This window comes from Perognathus longimembris, chromosome 11 (assembly GCF_023159225.1).
Source record: "Perognathus longimembris pacificus isolate PPM17 chromosome 11, ASM2315922v1, whole genome shotgun sequence".
NCBI lineage: Eukaryota > Metazoa > Chordata > Mammalia > Rodentia > Heteromyidae > Perognathus > Perognathus longimembris.
In genome coordinates this window covers 66,629,207-66,644,104 of record NC_063171.1, presented here as the reverse complement: position 1 = coordinate 66,644,104, position 14,898 = coordinate 66,629,207, and the positions used below count along the sequence as shown (strand labels likewise).

The window sequence follows — 14,898 nt, the reverse complement described above, 5'->3', positions numbered from 1 at the left end:
GACTTTATTTTCCTTTCTAAGATAATACATGGAAATGGTTACAAAAAAACAAAGAAAAAAGACCTGTAATTATGATTCGCAATTTCTTTAAAAAACAGAATCTTCAGAATGTATATATTTAATCTATGTGTGTGGCTACATACCTCTGCCATATACTTCAATTCCTGAATGAAAAACTCCAATCCCAATGGATGAGGTGTATTCGTTCATCCAGTACTAAGGAAAAAGAAGAACAAGAAAAAACAAAGACTCAGAATAGCCATTCATCTACAAATAAACTTCCAGTAACACTGTCTCTACACATATTCTTGCTATTTTCCCTTACTCTGAAACTCCAATAACAATGATCCACATCTCATCTGGAAAAAACTATATATATATGCTCATCAGTCAGTGATACACACACACACACACACACTCACAAGCATACAATATCTTCTTTCTTTCTATCCTAAGCTTTTTCCTTCCACTATATGAAGGCAAGGATAATGTACTTTTCAACAAAGATTTATGGAATGTATTAAGATAACCTCATTCTGCCCTAAGTTTGAAAATTATAATGTAAAGGAATAAATAACATAAAGAACAGGGACAGAGAGAAAGGAAGTAACTATGTTCCTGCCATCTACATGAGGAATAACTTTCCAGAAAACATTATTATCTAAACTGGGTCTTCAGGAACAAATGGCATTTCCCCAAGCAGAAGACTGGATTGGGGGAGGGGTATGTCAGCAAGGTACAAAGCAGGAGCAAGAATATACATAGGTGATAAGGAGTCAAAGGGTGGACTAGAAGGTTAAACCTAGAGGTAAATGAGTTATACAAGTTTATTAAACAAGTACTTAAATTACAACACTTCTATACTGCTACAAATCCATTAGGTTTCTTTGGTGTTCGAGGGTAATCTGTAATTAATCACCATTTTGTAGGCCTAAGTTCAGTCAAGTGATGATCATGGATGATAAATCTAGTGCAAGGATGATTGGAGAATGATATAGATCCATGTGGTCACAAGGTAAATAACTCCCTTCTCCCATTTTCCCTAAAGACTAACAGATAACACCTGCAATGGAGAAATATGGTGAATATCACCTTATCCAAATGAAACTATTACCAATCCTTGGATAAAATGATGTCATGTGCTTCTAGACTTGAACAAACATAAAGGCTTTATTATGTCCTTTGTCAGTTTTCTTGTCAGATGTGTTAAACAATATATCACAAGGGAAAATCAGCGAGGCCTGCACATACTGGGACATTCACAAGAAAAGTAGCTTGGTTCTTTAAGCTAGGCGTGGTAGCACACATCTGTCACCCTAGCTAGAGCGAGAAGCATAAATAGGGAGAAGGCTTGAGAACAGAGATCCTACCTCAAAAATAATCAGAGCAAAGGTGCTGGTCAAAGTGGTAGGGCACTTGCCTAGCAAGTTCAAAACCCCAGAACCATCAATTACAACAGCAGTAGGAGCAACAACAAAAACCAACAATCTCTCTCAAACAAAAATATAACTCGGGGATATGGCCTAGAGGCAAGAGTGCTTGCCTCGTATACATGAGGCCCTGGGTTCAATTCCCCAGCACCACATATACAGAAAACGGCCATAAGTGGCGCTGTGGCTCAAGTGGCACAGTGCTAGCCTTGAGCAAAAAGAAGCCAGGGATAGTGCTCAGGCCCTGAGTCCAAGCCCCAGGACTGGCCAAAAAAACAAAAAACAAAAAAATAACTCAAGGGGGCTGGGAATATGGCCTAGTGGCAACAGTACTTGCCTCGTAAACATGAAGCTCTGGGTTCGATTCCTCAGCACCACATATATGGAAAAAGCCAGAAGTGGCGCTGTGGCTCAAGTGGCAGAGTGCTAGCCTTGAGCAAAAAGAAGCCAGGGACAGTGCTCAGGCCCTGAGTTCAAGTTCCACAACTGGCAAAAAACAAAACAAAACAAAAATGTAACTCAAAAACAGAAAATCCAAATGAACCTCTAAAGAGAGAAACTAAGCACAAAAAACAGCACAAGACCAGATGGCTTCAGGGGGAATTCCACCAAATTAAGACTCAAAACAAATTCTTTAAACTCTTCTATAATGTACAAAAGAAAGGATTTTAATTGTTATTATGAAGATGATATGCAGGGCTGGGGATATGGCCTAGTGGCAAAAGTGCTTGCCTAGCACGCATGAACCCCTGGGTTTGATTCCTCAGCACCACATAAACAGAAAAATCCAGAAGTGGCACTGTGCCTCAAGTGGCAGAGTGCTAGCCTTGAGCAAAAGGAAGCCAGGGACAATGCTCAGGCCCTGAGTTCAAGCCCCAGGACTGGCAAAAAAAAAAAAAATGATGTACAGAAGGTTACTGTTACAAATGCCATGCCTTCCCAGATTTTTCCTCCTGTCCCTGCTCATTTTCAACAGTGTCTAGTGATCCCAGAAAGGATTCTGAAGAGCAAGTGGTAAGCTGTTGGGACATGGGCTGAGATCAGCCTGACTACTAATCTCTGGCCAATTCTTTCTAGATGTGACAACATGGGTAACTCCAGCTTACATGTCTCCAGAGAGGTGACGGACTACTGAGCTGCACTGAAACATCAAGAAACACATGAAACAATAGCTTATAAAACAATTTACAAAACCACAGCTCTGAAGGGAGCATTTGCTTCAACCAAGCAGTAATTTTTAATGGCAGACTGCTTCTCCTTGAGTAAGGAAAGCCAGAGCCAGAACCACTGAAGAAGCATCAGAGAGAATGCAAAGACAAGAATGATGATGGTGTTTTGATGAGATGAAATATAAATAATGTTGAAGTTCTCTATTCAAATTCAAAACCACTTCGAACCTTTTAAACAGTTATCCTCCAATCATAAGAAGGAAAAGGCTGCCTACAGTGAAGATCCTGCTCATGTGTTGTAGCTTGCAACTCATGTGACACCCAACTACCACCATCATAGCCAACTTGACAGCATTTGCCATTGCTCCAGTTTCTCTGCCTGAGTGGAGATAAACAGTCCCATCACTGCTAAGTCTTTTTTTTTTTTTTTTGGCCAGTCCTGGGGCTTGGACTCAGGGCCTGAGCACTGTCCCTGGCTTCCTTTTGCTCAAGGCTAGCACTCTGCCACTTGAGGCACAGCGCCACTTCTGGCCATTTTCTGTATATGTGGTGCTGGGGAATTGAACCCAGGGCCTCATGTACACGAGGCAAGCACTCTTGCCACTAGGCCATATCCCCAGCCCCACTGCTAAGTCTTTATGCAAACCTTTTTAGGAAACCTTAGCTCAGCACAGATTGTTCCGCCCAGTTCCCGAGGTGTGTTCTCTCCAAAGGCTCACTGTCTAAAGGGAAATGTACTTTCTGTAGGAGGCAGAGATGAGACTCCTTGTGATTGACAGCAACCTTCCTTCCACTTCAGACATAAGCAGCAGAAATTCTAAAGTCTATACTCAGAGGTGGAAATGCAAGTGCACATTCTTCAGCTGTGCCTTCTGCTGTCTCTCCTATAATGGACCCAAGCACCCCTCCCCCCTAAAAAAGGGGGACTGCTTCTTGTCAACCCTGGTTCATGATGAAAGTTATTTCCACAGACTTATCCTAAGGAGAAGGCACCTTTTACTCCTAGGAATTGAGACCCAGTGAATGGTTTTAAGGGGCTGGTAAAAAAGACTTTTAAAATTAGTAAATCAAAATATGAACGTAGGGCTTTTACTATGGACAGAATAGGAGTCAAGCACTCAGGGCACACAGAGTTTAATTGCCTCTGGTGCTTAAAGGTCTTTAAAAAGTTCTATTCCTGAATCATGTGAAGCAACACATGGAACTTGAGAAGCCGAGGAGGAGCTAACAATCACCACTTCTGTCCACACTCCCAATGTGCACACTACCCAGGAACCCTCTCTGTCAAAACCTGTGATGTTATCTGAAGCAGATGAGGCTCTCTCACAAACACATAAGGGACAGTCATAAGCCTGGGAAAAGGCCTGTGTGTGTCACGTTTGCAAAGTGGTAACACATTTTAGAATGTGCCATAAAAACACTAACCATTTGCTTTGTCTGGCTGGTCTCTGAACTTTCAAAACCATACATCCATACATGAGTGGCACAAGGAAAGTCTTTCCATGTTCCAAAAAAATTTTTTTGTTTGTTTTTGTGATGGTCCTGGGGCTCTGGACCTGGGCTCTGTCCCTGAGCAACTTTTGCTCAAAGCTAGCACTCTACCACTTGAGCCTCAATACCATGTCTGGCTTTTTCTATCATTAATTGGAGGTAAGAGTCTCATGGACTTTTCTGCCTGGGATGGCTTAGAACCTTGTCATCAGATCTCAGCTTCCTGACTAGCTAGCATTACATCAGTCACCAGCACCCAGCTTTATCGTGTCTGCATGTGTATGTGTGATTATACATACATACGTCATACATACATACACATACACATAAACACAGTGAGAAAGAGAGAGTTTGTTTGGAGGAGGAAAGAGAGCATAAAACCAGTAATCTTTAAGCATATAAAAAGGTAGAGTTACTGGATTCAGGATTGCTCCAGAATTAAAAAGTATGGCATCCATTACTGTAAGCAAAACTGACCTTTGCCTATTACCTGTGAAAACTAAAGAGAAAAGAACATGAAAATGACGTATTGTGGACTTCCTTGCTGCTAGGGTTCTGTCTAAAAATATATTCTAGCCACCTCCAGGAATTCTGAAAGGTAGAAGTGGGACAAGGCCAGCCATATACCCAAGCTAATACTATCAAGCAATATTATCAACTGTCAGGTGTTAGAGTGACACTGCTAGCTCTCTACTGTCAAGAAGTAGCTCAGAAACATTCTTCATGACCTTACTCACTGAAACTTCTCCACATATATACCACCGTTATGACCTTGGTTAGTTTGGTTAGTTTTCAAACCTTTTGTGGTGCTGGGGATTAAATCTAGGGCCTTATACAAGCTAAATGAATGAAATCAGGAAGGAAGGAAGGAAGGAAGGAAGGAAGGAAGGAAGGAAGGAAGGAAGGAGAAAGGGAAGGGAGAAGGGAAGAAATGAAAGGAGGAAGAGAGGGAGGAAAGGAAAGGAGGGTGTGCTGCTCAATTTATTCTATGAGGATAATGCTAACCCAAACATGATAGCATAAGAAAACACAGACCAACATCTTATAAATACAAATTTTAAAATGTTCAACAATTCTTATCAGTAGATGTAGAATAGCATTAAACAAAAATCTTTAAAACTCAACAAAGTAGAAATATGAAATATCTACAACCAGGCTGGGAATGGGGCTTTTCGATTCCTCATACCACGTAAACAGAAAAGGCCAGAGTGGTGCTATGGCTCAGGTGGTAGAGCTCTAGCCTTGAACAAAAGAGCTGAGGAACAATGCCCAGGCCCAGAGTTCAGGATCCAGGACTGGCAAAACAAATAAACAACAACAAAAACCAACAAAGAAACATCCACAACCTGATAAAGACCATCTATGAAAACCTCTACAGCTAATATCATACATCAGACTGAATGTTTTTTCCTTTCGAATGAGGAATAAGACAAGGATGTCTACTGATATTAATTCTTTTTTTTTTCACCTTCAGAAAAAGAATATTTTTGCAAACAGAACTACCTACTACATCTTTTTTTTATTGTCAAAGTGATGTACAGAGGGGTTACAGTTATATACGTTGAGTACATTTCTTGCCAGCTCATATTAATTCTATTAAATATTGTGCTGGAAGTTCTAGCCAGGGTAAAGTAAAAAGCATCTAGTTTGGGAGCGGGGGGAGAAGGAAGCAAAATCATCTATTTGTAGACAAGATGGTTTTACATATAATCATAAGAAATATACAAAAAAAGTAGCCAGGTGCTAGTGGCTCACGGCTGTAATCCTAGCTACTCAGGAGGCTGAGATCTGAGGATCACTGTTCAAAGCAAGCCCAGGCAGGAAAGTGTGAGACTCTTATCTCCAACTAACCAGCCAAAAACTGGAAGTGGCCCTGTGGCTCAAAGTGGCAGAAGTGGCAGAGTGCTTGCTAGCCCTGAGCTGAAGAGCTCAAGGACAGTGCCAGGCCCAGAGTTCAAGCCCCACGACCACCACGACCACCACCAGAAAGTACAAAAATCAAGTGTTCTATAGACTCAAAAAGATAATAACTAAATAATTCCATTTACAGGTACATCAAAAAATAAACTCAGCAATGTATTTAATAAATACATGACATACTTGAAAAGAACTGAATGGAAAAACACCTCATGATCATGAATCACAAAGCTTAATATTGTTAAGTTGGTATTACTCGCTTGTCCCTCAAATGAGCTGAAAATTCACTGCAATCCCCAACTGATTTTTTTTTTGCAGAAATTGACAAACCCTAAAATTTGTGTGAGAATTCAAGTCAGAACATCCAAAATAATCAGAAAAATGTTGGAAAAGTCACACTTCCTTATTTCAAAACTTAACACAAAATTCAGCAATTAAGATAGTGTCACTGGTAGAACACAATTTAGTTGGAGGAAAAAACAGTCTTTTCAACAAATGGAATTGGGACAACCGGACACCTGAATACAAATGAATGAAGCTGGGTTCCTACCTCACAAAATACACAAAATATTTATTCAAAATGGATCAAAAGAAAGCCAACCAATTGGGAAAAGATCTTTACCAGCAATACATCAGATAAAGGCCTAATATCCAATATATTTACAAGGAGCTCAAGAAACGAACCCCTTCCAAACTTAATACACCAATTAATAAATGGGCAAGGGAGCTAAGAAGACTTCTCAGAAGAAGTAAGAATGGTAAAGAGGGCTGGGAATATGGCCTAGTGGCAAGAGTGCTTGCCTCGTACACATGAAGCCCTGAGTTCGATTCCCCAGTATCACATATATAGAAAATGACCAGTAGTGGCGCTGTGGCTCAAGTGGTAGAGTGCTAGCCTTGAGCAAAAAGAAGCCAGGGACAGTGCTCAGGCCCTAAGTTCAGGCCCCAGGACTGGCAAAAAAAAGAATAGTAAAGAAACACCTGAGAAATATTCATTATCCCTGGCCATAAAAGAAATTCAAGTCAAAACAACCTTGAAATGTCATCTTTCCCCAGCAGTTAGATTGGCCAACACTGTGAATCCGAGCAACAAATGTTGGCAGGGATGTGGGGAAAAAAAGGACACTGCCCTGTTGGTGGGAATGTAAACTAGTATGACCACTTTGTCCAGCAGTCTGGAGGTTCCTCAAAAACTAAACATAGGGCCAGGAATGTGTCTTAGTAGTAGTGTTTGCCTAGCATGCATGGGTTTGAATTCCTTAGCACCACATAAACAGAAAAAGCTGGAAGTGGCACTGTGGCTCAAGAGGTAGAGTGCTAGCTTTGAGCAAAAAGAAGCCAGGGACAGTGCTCAGATCCTGAGTTCAAGCCCCAGGACTGGCAAAACAAACTAAACATAGACCTTCCCTACAACCTTGCCATGCCTCTTGGGTATCTACCTTGAACATGAGCCAGGAAATGATAAGGACACCTGCACATCCATGTTCACTGCTGCACTATTCCTAACAGTCAAGATAGAGAAACAACCCAGATGCCCCACAATAGATGAGTGGTACCTATATACAATGGAATTTACACAGCCATTAGAAAGAATAAAATGATGTCATTTGCAGGGAAATGGATGGAACTAGAACAAATCATGTTAAGAGAGGTGTGCCAAGATCAGAGAGACAAATAGCACATGTTCTTCCTGATATGCAGAAGTCAGATCTAAAACTGCACTGGGATAAGACAAATTACACAGAATTCTAGATATTCACATACAGTGAGACCAAAAGAGGATAGTCTCAGGAGAGAATCACAAAGGTGCAATACCCAAGCACCTCTGCCTCTCTCTCTCTCTCTCTCTGTATATATATATATGTGTGTGTGTGTGTGTGTGTGTGTATATATATATATATTATGCAGCCTTGAAACAAATTCCAAAGACATGGAAACAAAGGACTTTTTTTTGCTTTTTTTTCTTTTTCTGATGACTGTATCCTTTACCTTATATACACTGTACTTACTGTGCACATCTGTGGGAGGGTGGGAAGGAGTACAGAATCAGAGGAAAAAAGGTGAAAAAGTACAGCAGTGGAGTACAGTGGCTGCACTGGACATTGATCAAAGTGAACTATGCAACTCATGGGTGAAGATGGGAGGGAGGGAATGAGAAAGAATGAGGGAACAGATGACACTATGCAAAAGGAAATGTACTTATTACTTGATGTATATAAAGGTAACTCTGCTGTATATCACCTCTAAAACAACAATGAAGTTAAAAAAAAAAAAGGATCTGGGCTGGGAATGTGGCTTAGTGGTAGAATGCCTAGTATGCATGAAACTCTGGGTTCAATTCCTCATACCGCATAAACAGAAAAAGCCAGAAGTGGCAGTGTGGCTCAACTGGTAGATTGATAGCCTTGAGCAAAAGAAGCTCAAGGACAGTGTCCAGGCCCAGAGTTCAAGTCCTAGGACTGGCCAAAAAAAAAAAATTGTTATTAATGTTCATAGCAGCTTACTTAAAATAACCCAAAAGTGAAAACAAACTATTTGCCTACCAACTGATGAATGGGGGGGAAAAAAGAGGTATAACATATTATTTCTCAAGAAAAGGAAATTAAGTTATTGAAGCATATTCTCACATGAATGGAACTTGCAAGCACTGCTAGGTGAAAGAGGCCAATCTGAAAACCATCATATTATATGATTCTTTTTATATGAAATGCCCCAAATAGGAACATTTATAGACAGAAAAGTTACAGACTGACAAATTTGGGGAGATAAGAAGTAACTGTTAATGGGATAATTTTAGGATTGTTTTGTGGTAAAAACTGTGGACTAGGCACTGGTGGCTCATGCCTGTAATCCCAGCTACTGAAGAAACTGAGATCTGATTAGGTTCAAAGCTAGCCCAGGCAGAAAAGCCCGTGAGTTGTTTATCTTAATTAACCACTAGAAAACTGGAAGCTGTGCTGTGGCTCAAAGTGACAGAACACTAGCTTTGAGCAAGCACCCAGGCCCCCAGTTCAAGCCCCATGACTGAACACCGAAAAAAAGAAAAATGTGGTAACGATGGCTCTATAACTCTGTGAATGAACTAAAATTCACTGCACTCTTGTTTTTGGTAAATGGTATATGAACTGTATTGCAACGTAGCTGTTAATAGGCTGGGTGCCAATGGCTCACTCCTGTATTTCTAGCTACTCAAGAGGCTGAAATCTGAGAATGGTGGTCCAAAGCCAGCCAGGGCAGGAAGGTCTGTGAGACTCATCTCCAGAAAAAAGCTAGTAGTGGAGCTGTAGTTCAAGTGATAGAGGACTAGCTTTGTGCACAAAAGCTCAGGAATAGCGGCCAGACCCTGAGTTCAAGCCCCAGAACAGACAGACATATGCACAAAGAATATATTTTTAAAGCTGTTAACAAAAAAAATTAGTAATAAAAGTTATAGCTTGGTATTGGTGGCTCACACCTAGCTACTCAAGGACAGCGCTGAGGCCCTGAGTTCAAGCCCCATGACTGACAAAGAAAAAAAGAAAGAAAAAAGGAATCTGACATTGTATTCTTTCCTTGTTGGCAAAATTTCCATTTCCTTGTTCTTTTTATGAGATGTGGTCCAACATAAACTTTACTATGAGGGAGACAGTCATGTGCCATAGATGCTGCTTTGGGTCCACGACATACCTAGTAACATCATGGCCAAATTAAAGTCACAGTACAATGCATTACTCACTGTTTGCAGAGATGCTAGTATAAACAAGCCTACTGTATTACTTGCTAGATGTGGTGATGTACATATAATCAGCGCAGTACATAAAACTTGATAGCGATAACAAATGACTACTACTTGTTTATTCATTTACTATCTTACTTTAGTGTGCTCATTCTACTTAGAAAGAAAAGCTACTATGAACCAGATGCCATGTCATACATACAAGATCCAGTACTTGCTAGGCAGGTGTTTTATCATTTGAACTACACTTCCAGTCTTTTTTATTTTGTTTTCTAAAGAGGGTCTTGCCTCTTCCAGCCGGCCTGGATCACTTATGCTCCCTGGATACTGGGATTACATGTTCAACTTTTTACTCGTTTTAATGGGGTCTCATGAACTTTTTGCCTAGGCTGAACTGAAATTGCAATCCTTTTGATCTCAGCCTCACAAGTAGCATTACAGGTTCTGAGTCATTGGGCTGGGCCTACCTGGTCTCTTGACTGCATCTGAGTCTATAGTGCCTTGGATAAGGTCCTGGGTTCCATCTCCACCACACAGAAAGGCAAAAACAAAACAAATCAAAACAAAAAAAGCCACAAAACCAAATAACCAAACAAACAGACCACACTGCAGTGACTAATCTATATATACCATCTAAGTTTGTGAGAGTATATGTGCTATGGTATTTGCAAAACAAAATTGCCTGATAATGTACATAGGCAATTAATGATGTGTCTTGTTAAGTGATACATGCCAATGGGACTCTCGATGAAGAAAGAAAGAAAGAAAGAAAGAAAGAAAGAAAGAAAGAAAGAAAGAAAGAAAGAAAGAAAGAAAGAAAGAAAGAAAGAAAGAAAGAAAGAAAGAAAGAAAGAAAGGAAGGAAGGAAGGAAGGAAGGAAGGAAGGAAGGAAGAAGGAAAGAAAGAAGGAAAGAAAGAAAGAAAGAAAGAAAGAAAGAAAGAAAGAAAGAAAGAAAGAAACTCCCCTGAAAGTACTAGGTAAGCTTAAACATTTTCTAGTAATATCAAAGAGAGGCCACATAAGTTGTTTGAACTGTTCCAATCAAATACCTTTTAAATAAATTATTTCATAAATTAAGAAATGTATCCCTAACTCTAACTAGTATTTTAAACATGTGATTTTCAAGTCACAAGGAAAACAGGATGTTTTTATTTTGTATTACACCTCAACCACAGCAGGAGAAACAAACAATTCAAAATATGTTTTCTGATCCACCACTACTTCATAGGAATGGCAGCCCTTTCTGAAGAAATGTTCAGAATTTACATTGCAAAATGTGATTTTTTTTTTTCCCTGAACTGATTCAGAAGAAAAGAGGGTAGCCTTCCAAAGAGAGTTGGGCAGATAAGGAGATGTCCTCCAAATGTTTCTGCTTCTCTTAGGGCTTACTTCCTACATCTATTATTAGAGAACACGCCTGGGAGGCGCAATCTTTAAACACTGGGCAGGCTGCCTGCTGAAGATAGGAGTTTAATTCAAGGTCAGCACCCTTATCAGGTCCTTCCGCCTTCAAGTCCTGCCAGGGCTAGGTAGACAGTATGGATGATACCTATTTTAAGTGAAGATCTAATGAGTTAACTGTAAATAAATGAAAAACACAGGAGGGCTGAACCTTTTTCTGAATGATTTCAGTTGTGCAATTCCTCTAATGGTAATGACTTTTTGCTGCTAGTTATTCATGCTATCCTCTATTAGTAAAACTCATAAAATTAGTAGTAGTGCTTTTCAATGGTTCTCTAACTTGGGTTCATTCTTTGTCATTCCTTTAAAAAAATAATCTTACTACCATCAAACCTATTTCATTTACTATCTCTTGAGCAAAAACTTCCTTCAAGGCTCAATGAGCCTGTGTAGAACCCACTATGTAGAAACCCATGCTCTTACACATCATGTAATACTGATCTGTTTAATGCCATCTTAGAAACTAGAAGAAATGTTTATGACAAAAAAATTATAAATATGCAAAATAAAATCCCAGCCAAGAATATGAATCCATGAAAAACAAACCAAACAAGCTGCTGAATGAATTAGATATGACCATGTCAGTAAGGTTTCAACTAATTTGTACTGGATATTTGTTGTCTCAATAGTAGCAGATGCCAAAAGCTTAAACACACATACTTGGGAAAAACGAATAATCGAAAATGTTTTATCCGAACAATCCTAGATAGAAGCTGGCTTATCTGAATTGGGGTAGGACTACTGTGTAGTCCAAGTATACGGGGACAATTAGTGTTTAGCAGACTAGTTTAGCTATTGCTCTGAGGTGACTGTGGAGGCTGAAGTGCTACATAAACAGACACTGCGGGCCACTCTTGTCAAGAAAACTTGCATTCAAAGCCCACGCTGTTCTGACACACTGAAGGAAGCATCCGTGAAGCTGCCAGTGAGGAGGACATCTGTGTCATTCCTAGTTTCATCTAAACCTTAGCTTGCAGTTTTCTTCCTCTCAAACTCTTTAATATACCAAAGAAAAAGTGAGCCAGCCAGAGACTGGCACAAAACCATCACCCTCAGACCACAGAACAACAGAGTTGTCACCACAACACCCCACCAACCACACAGCTTGAAGTGTGCTGAGGACATCATTTGGTTAGTTCAGTCTGCTCCTGGTTGGGTCACAGTGGAAAGCCCTCTATGTTCCTCAATTCTGGTTTATGCCACAAGGATATCTTCTATAACATTCAAATTAATTACAGATAAAAAATGTATACTATGGGCTGGGAATGAGGCCTAGTAGTAGAGTGCTTGCCTTGTATACATGAAGCCCTGGGTTCGATTCCTCAGCACCACATATATGGAAAACGGCCAGAAGGGGCGCTGTGGCTCAAGGGACAGAGTGCTAGCCTTGATCAAAAAGAAGCCAGGGACAGTGCTCAGGCCCTGAGTCCAAGGCCCAGGACTGGCAAAACAAAAACAAAAACAAAAACAAAAAATGTTCACACTAATACAAATTGAAGTCTCTGAACTACAGTACAAAAGCCCCTGAACTGAGAGACTTAGCCTGGTTTCTTCATATATGTTTGATAACATTTTGAGATAACATGCATGCCTAGAAGAAAAAAAAAAAAAACCCGCAAAAAACAACCATCACCACCAACAAAAGTAGCTATTTAAGTCTAATTCAAAATCCTGGAGCCAGAGCACTCTGGTTCAAATTCTGATTTCACTTTCTATTATCTCAACCTCTTGGTACCTTGATGTCTATGTACCCAATGGACTCTACCTGTGTACCCAGAATCAACTCTGAGAGAGCTACTATAAGGGTTAAGTGAATGAATGCCTGGAGAGTGCTTGACCCATAGTAAACACTAAGTGTTAGAATGAGCAAGTGCAGGCCCAGAACAAACTTGTATTCCCAGCACTGGAGAGGTGGAAGCAAGAAGCTCTTGAGTTCACGGTCACCCTGAGCTACATGGTAAGACCCTGCTTCAAAAACAAAAAAACAAAAAGAGGGCTGGGAGTGTGATTTAATGGCAGAGTGCTTGCCTAGCATGTACGAAGCCCTGGGTTCCATTCCTTAGCACCACATAAACAGAAAAAGCTGGAAGTGTCGCTGTGGATCAAGTGGTAGAGTGCTAGCCTTGAGCAAAAAGAAGCCAGGGACAGTACTCAGGCCCTGAGTCCAAGCCCCAGACTGGCTAAAAAAAGAAAGAAAACTCCCAAATAAAAACAACAAAACACACAATAATGACAACAAAAGACCCTCAAGGGATGGAGATGTAGGCCAATGGTATAGTGCTTGCCTGGGATGTGAAAAGCCCTGGGTTGATTTCAAAGTTGGGTAGGGGAGGGTGAGTAGCAAATGCAATGTATTTACTGACAAAATATTCTTTCCTAATATTTGTTTTACATTCTGGGGAAGGTTGTATGAATGCTAAGTAAAAGCACACTAGTTCTGATTATCTGCATTTCAGAATTTTCAAAAATCTTTGGGAGTTGGTATCAGGTTGGTTAAGTACAGTGGTTCACTGAACCGAACAGGAAAAAATGGCAGAGTTACTCTGACTCTAAGTCTCCTACTGATATTCCTGAGGTGCGTCAACACAAGGAGGGAGGTCTGCACTTTGGTGCTAAAGTCCTTACAGCCCTGTGTGCCTAGCTTAGGGAGAGGGTAAGCAGATTGAAGAGGGGAAAGGACAGGACTCTTCTGATATTGAGCAGTGTCACTGGAGTAAGTCTAAGGATCTTGAAAGTATCCTGAAGTAATAACAAAATGCAATGGAAAAATTTGTTGGAGACAATCAATAAGACAAAGAGGAATTACTGTGGGGCTCAATTTTGCCTAAACGCAAAACTCTGACTTAAGTATTTTTACTTAATATTTCATATCAAGTATTCTGATATTATATTTTATGGCACATTGGTTAAATTTATATTATATATTATATTTAATGGCATTGGGTACACAAATGAGCTGATTGTGCTATTTTACTGTTATGTTATTCTGACAGAGAACTTTTTATTTATTAATTAAATTTTGTTGACAAGGTGTTGTGCAAAAGGGGTATGGGCATAGTTACATAATAGGGCAGTGAGTACATTTCTTGCGAAATCTTATACCCTCATTTTTCTTTCCCTTCCCTAGATCAGGTAGGCATATATACAATACCCAGTGTACCAAAAACATATACAGTGGCCACGTGGCATACGCCAAAGGAAATTCACCTAGAACTTTAAATATAACGTCAACAGTAGAGTTTGCTTATCCTTGTCTTATATGATCATACATAGCTTTTGAGCTATTGTGATCCACTGAGAGGTCTATTTTAGACCTTTTTTATGTTTAGTAATTGTTTGGTTTTAGTTACATAATGTAAGGTCGCTGACCCATACCTGTGGGAAATACCATTTGACAAGAAGTTTTTGGTTTCACAGACCTGGTCTCTAGTGTCCCCCCCCCCCCCCACTCACCTTAACAGTCATGCCCCTTTGTTTTCTGTGTTCTAGGCTTGTCTTGCTCAACATTATTTATTCAAGTTCTGACCATTTCCCTGCGAATACCAATATTTCATCATTTCTAATCGCTATGTAGTATCCCATTGTATATAGGTACTACATTTTTTTGTTCCATTCATCTGTAGAGTGGCATCTGGGTTGTTTCCATATTTTGGTTATTGTGAATTGTGCAGCGATAACATGGAAGTGCCGATGTCTTTTTGATATCTTGGGACC

General features: G+C 40.1%; 1 protein-coding gene across 1 annotated transcript in view; it reads right to left on the bottom strand.

Annotated features, from left to right (window-relative positions):
• Desi2 (desumoylating isopeptidase 2) overlaps nt 1-14,898 on the bottom strand; it is a 46,299-nt gene that overhangs the window by 14,061 nt on the left and 17,340 nt on the right. Inside the window, exon 2 of the mRNA XM_048357504.1 lies at nt 144-216. Coding sequence (XP_048213461.1) covers nt 144-216 — 73 coding nt within the window. The remainder of the gene's footprint in view (nt 1-143; nt 217-14,898) is intronic.